This window comes from Berghia stephanieae, chromosome 14, assembly GCF_034508935.2.
Source record: "Berghia stephanieae isolate SIO BIC M18660-M18661 chromosome 14, UCSD_Bste_1.3, whole genome shotgun sequence".
In the NCBI taxonomy this organism is placed as follows: domain Eukaryota; kingdom Metazoa; phylum Mollusca; class Gastropoda; order Nudibranchia; family Aeolidiidae; genus Berghia; species Berghia stephanieae.
Genome location: NC_088373.1, coordinates 23,717,348 through 23,722,347, shown reverse-complemented (window position 1 = coordinate 23,722,347; position 5,000 = coordinate 23,717,348). Strand labels below are relative to the sequence as shown.

At 33.5% G+C, this 5,000-nt stretch overlaps 1 protein-coding gene across 1 annotated transcript in view; it reads right to left on the bottom strand.

Moving 5' to 3' along the window:
- The window catches only part of LOC144959546 (uncharacterized), a 38,809-nt gene that overhangs the window by 16,000 nt on the left and 17,809 nt on the right, over window positions 1-5,000 (bottom strand). Inside the window, exons 10-12 of the mRNA XM_078892161.1 lie at window positions 4,324-4,527; window positions 3,154-3,234; window positions 1,378-1,550 (exon numbers count right to left, since the gene is read on the bottom strand). Coding sequence (XP_078748287.1) covers window positions 1,378-1,550; window positions 3,154-3,234; window positions 4,324-4,527 — 458 coding nt within the window. The remainder of the gene's footprint in view (window positions 1-1,377; window positions 1,551-3,153; window positions 3,235-4,323; window positions 4,528-5,000) is intronic.

The following is a 5,000-nucleotide window of genomic DNA, read 5'->3' as shown; positions in this document are numbered from 1 at the left end:
CTAGGAAATTACTTTCTTTGATCGGTGTTACTTGGTATTTGGGGATAATAGCATCAAATTATAGTCGGAGTTTATTATTTGGGCACAACATATTTTTTGGGCATACTGAACGTAAAACTAACGTTTACCAAAAGTAATATTATATCATAAAAGGCGGGGTTTAACATTAATATGTAGGAATTGACGTTTCAGGTTTAAATATGATTTGATCTTACTCTTAGGGGTTGGATTGTAGACTGACAGGGAACTGTCGAAACTAGTAAGAGGTGTGGCTTGAAATAATTTACAATAGGGGATAAAGATAGTGTTGCTAGATTCTAGGTTATTATTATTCTGATTCTACTTTATATTGAGCTGCACTTACCTAAGTTCTAACATCCTACTAAGAATCTTTATTTTACGGACTTAGAAATATTCCACGTATATTGAAAATGGTTACTTAGGCAAAACGACTTTACATTTGGATTGATTTTACGGATTTGGAATTTATGAAACAACAAATAAACAGTAAGAAATGAAACTTGGAATCTGGGCTTTTATTTGAATGTCTTGAGGTTGTGCATTCAATTATCATCACCGGTCCTTGAACTCTTTCGTCGTTATTAACATCTACAACACAAGGCAAAGGATAATACTACTATCTATCAAAAACACCACTATACGATCACAAGCCATTACATATGTGTGCAATTCCGCCACATAATGATTGTGATGATGATGATGATGATGATGATGATGATGATGATGATGATGATGATAATGATAATAATAATAATAATAATAATAATAATAATAATGATAATAATGATAATAATAATATTAATAATATTAATAATAGTGATAATGATAATAATAATGATAATAATAATAATAATCATAATAATAATAATAATAATAATAATAATAATAATAATAATGATAATAATAATAATAATCATAATAATAATAATAATAATAATAATAATAATAATAATAATAATAATAATAATAATAATAATAATAATAAATGATAATGATAATGATAATATAATAATAATAATAATAATAATAATAATAATAATAATAATAATAATAATAATAATAATAATAATAATAATAATAATAATATAATAATAATGATAATGATGATGATAATAATAATAATAATAATAATAATAATAGTAATAAAATAATAATAATAATAATAATAATAATAATAATAATAATGATGATGATGATGATGATGATGATGATGATGATGATGATGGTGATGATGATGATGATGATGATGATGATTACGAATGATAATAATAATATGGCTGTTTGCAGAATCCTAGTATTCAAAAAGATGCATGAATCGATGGATAAAACTTTTGTTGTTCTGAAAGTCACACATACTTGAGATCCATAGGTAAGGATGACCTGGTCAACTGGAGGAATTCCACCGTCGACACGACATTTGATGCCGAGAGTGTCCAAGGCGTCGATGTCCAGGATACTTCCATCACCAACGACTTGTTTGACCTCATCGACAAAGGTCAATTCTATAGTTGGCGGTGTGTTTGGAGGAACTGTATAAATAGAATGAAGTTGACGTCTCTCAGGAGATTGTTAGCGTGTTTTTTGTTTGTTTGTTTTTTGTTGATTTTTAAAATTTTTATTTTCATCCATGTTTATGAGTAATTCTCACAAGATTGTATCAACCAGACTATAAGCTTTCAAGGTTACATATAGTTATGTGTGTTGGTCCCATATACTTCCGAATCGTAATTTTGTGAGTTTCTTGGCCAAGCGCACACTATCTATAGAAAAGTGAGTGGAGAAGGCACTTATGTTGGTAACAACAAGGGGAGGAAGTGAGTAGAAAAGTGCCAGAAGACAATAGAGTGATGGGGTTTGAACCTGCGACCTTATTGGTACGACAACTCTGCCTGGCCGGTGAGAGCGTGACTCTACCGTATGAGCTATCCACGAACACAAAAATATTCGTTTCAAACTCAGGTCATTCCTAGAGCTCTCTCTCTCTCTCATTTAAGCTTAATAGCCAATATTCTCAACACAAACATATAACATAGAAACAATTGAGACATTGAGTATGCTCCGGTATATGGAGCAGGCACTTATTTTGGTAACTGCCAGGTAACTTCGCGATGGTTGTGTGTTTGACCCGCGGTCTCCAGTAGTCGGTGAGAGAGAGAGAGAGAGAGAGCTCTAGGAATGACCTGAGTTTGAAACGAATATTTTTGTGTTCGTGGATAGCTCATATGGTAGAGTCACGCTCTCACCGGCCAGGTGGAGTTGTCGTACCAATAAGGCCGCAGGTTCAAACCCCACCACCACCGCGAACATTTTTTTATTCTCTATTGTCTTTTGGCACTTTTCTAGTCACTTCATCACTTGTTGTTACTATCTATAGAAGGGATTGCATGCAAGAGATTACACTCGTAATATTTGACCAGTTGTCTGAAGTTAGTTGGGTTGTTTTTTTCTTTTTTTTGTCGAGGTTGGTGAGATGTTGAAATGTGAATATGGCTATTGTGAGAAATACGAAACTCGTATTAGCGTGTAATTTGGTTACATTGTAAAAAAGGTAGGTATCTGGCAATGCAAAAGGGATGTGGAAGCTGGGAGGACTGTAGTCGCTATGCAAGGATGTTGTTGTTGTGAATTCTTGTCAGTGTTAGGGCGTAGCCTTTTAAAACAGTGACCAAAAAAAATACACCAAAAGAAAAGCATTTGGCCACAAAAGATGACAAATCGTGATTTGTAATCAATAGTTCAACCAATGGGATCAATGACTTGTTACCTTGAGCGCCAGTAACGACAACTCACTAGAGGCTGCACGAAACTAAAAAGGACATCAAAGTATCAACGGTGGCCAGTGAGAATGAGGTGAATGCCCTGTCAATGTGTGAATAAGCAGTGGGAAAACTATTAATCATTAGTGATGGTTTATAAGTCTTGAGGAATAATGGAGAATTCTGGAATTTCGCAAAATAGGACTTTGCAGGTAAGAAGAAGGCAGTTCTTTTTCTTCTTCTTCTTCTTCTTCTTCTTCTTCTTCTTCTTCTTCTTCTTCTTCTTCTTCTTCTTCTTCTCCTCCTCCTCCTCCTCTTCCAAAGCAATACCATCACCATTCCCAATTAAAACCCTTCCCTTAGAAAGTTACCTTACTTTGAAATTGTGGAGTAAAATTGATTTGGCTGACCACTGACCTCAGCGTCAGTGCTTGGCATTGAAATGTTTGTTTATGGCCTGTGAGAAGAGGTGTTAGAAAAGGAAATAAGAATAAGAACCGTTATTCGAAATGAACAACAGATGGCTTCACGTGATAATAGATTCATGCGAAAATAAATCAAATATTCAATCAGCTGCTTCTTACACGCAAAACATGAAACTCAAAAATTACAATTTATTTATATAGAGTTCTGGTGTTTCAGATGTATTAGTTCTTTTTTGTTTTATGGTTGCTGAGTTCTTAAGTCAGAAATGTGAGTGCGGCAGGCACTTATATTGAGATTTACAAGAAATGAAGTGAGTAAAACAGTTCCAGAAGACAATTTTAAAAAAAAAGTTGTCTTCTGGCACTTTCCTACGCACTTCATTTCTTGTTATTTTGCGTTCTTAGGTGCACAACAAATTATAGTGTCAAAATGCAAAAGAAAAATTATGCCCAATGTTAAAAATAATCACGATCTGAGATCAGGGGAGACAACTGTGTATACGTTATTGCTTGTTTAATTTAATGTTTGTTTTTTTTTTAATTGTTTTCCTTGAACTTATTATTTTGACCCGGAAAGGGAATGAAGCCGACTGATATGATATGTTATTGAATGAATAAAACGACTCCATTGTGATTATTAATAAAGGACTCCTCATCCATGAAATCCGCATATTCTTGGGTCCCTTGTTTTAAGGGTTTTACGGCGCTTGCAGCATTTAGGTTATATAAGCGCCGTCTTGGCTTCGCTATTCACATAGTTGTATTTTAAACTGAAACTAGAAGAGCATGACAGCTCGTTATTGACTAAATTTTTATACACTCAATGTTCAACTTATATTTTACATCTATTTTTGAGATACATATACTCTAATCGGTATTAATGTAGAAATATAACCAAAAATAAAAAGGGAGTTATACTTTGATTGGTATTAATTTAGAAAATAAAAACAAATGACAAAAAGGAAATTTATTATTAAAATTATCAGTAAAATGACTATTTAGTTCATGATAGGAATAAAAATAAATTGGATTTACTATTTCTGCTATAATAAAAGTCTATAAAATCTGTAAGGTTAACATGGACAATTTATTTCCAGTTTTTGTATACCAAATAATCATACCTGTAATATTTACATTCAGAACAGTTTCGTAACTTCCGTTTGCCAGGACGGTCTCATGGAAATCCACCCACCTCACTTCTCCTTTGGGAATTCCGGCATTTGACAGACGGCATGTACAGATTGTTGATTCTTTCAGCTTTTCAACTCTGTGAATTGCATCTCCAATATTGGGGGGACAACCAACCAGCTCAAGGGTTGGCATCTCTGTAAAATCAATGACAAAGAAACCATGCTGATTAACCCTATCCTTACCATACACAGGAAAATCGTCATAATCGTTAGGATGCAATCAACAGTTTTCTCATTCTGATGCATTTTGTACCTCACAAAATTATACAGAAAATATTTTGTTGTAGCGATAAACATTAGACTCTGGAAATTAATATTATGTATAGAATGCACTTGTTTCTTTTCTGTTTGAGTAGCAAAAAAAAAGCTATTCTTGTGTTTGGTGGGTGTGAAGTTTCAAGGAAAATTCTGATAATGGCTGGTAAGGAGAGAGTTAATATTTGGAGATTTGCCACACAAAAAAGGTTCTCTAAAAATTGGAGGAACTAGCCAATTTGGAACATATCCTCGTGGATCTCCAACCTTGACCGTTGCCATCGTAAAGTTATAGACTGACACTGACCAAAAAATGACGTCAAAATGCCGGTCTTTGGCCACAGAAGAAAAGA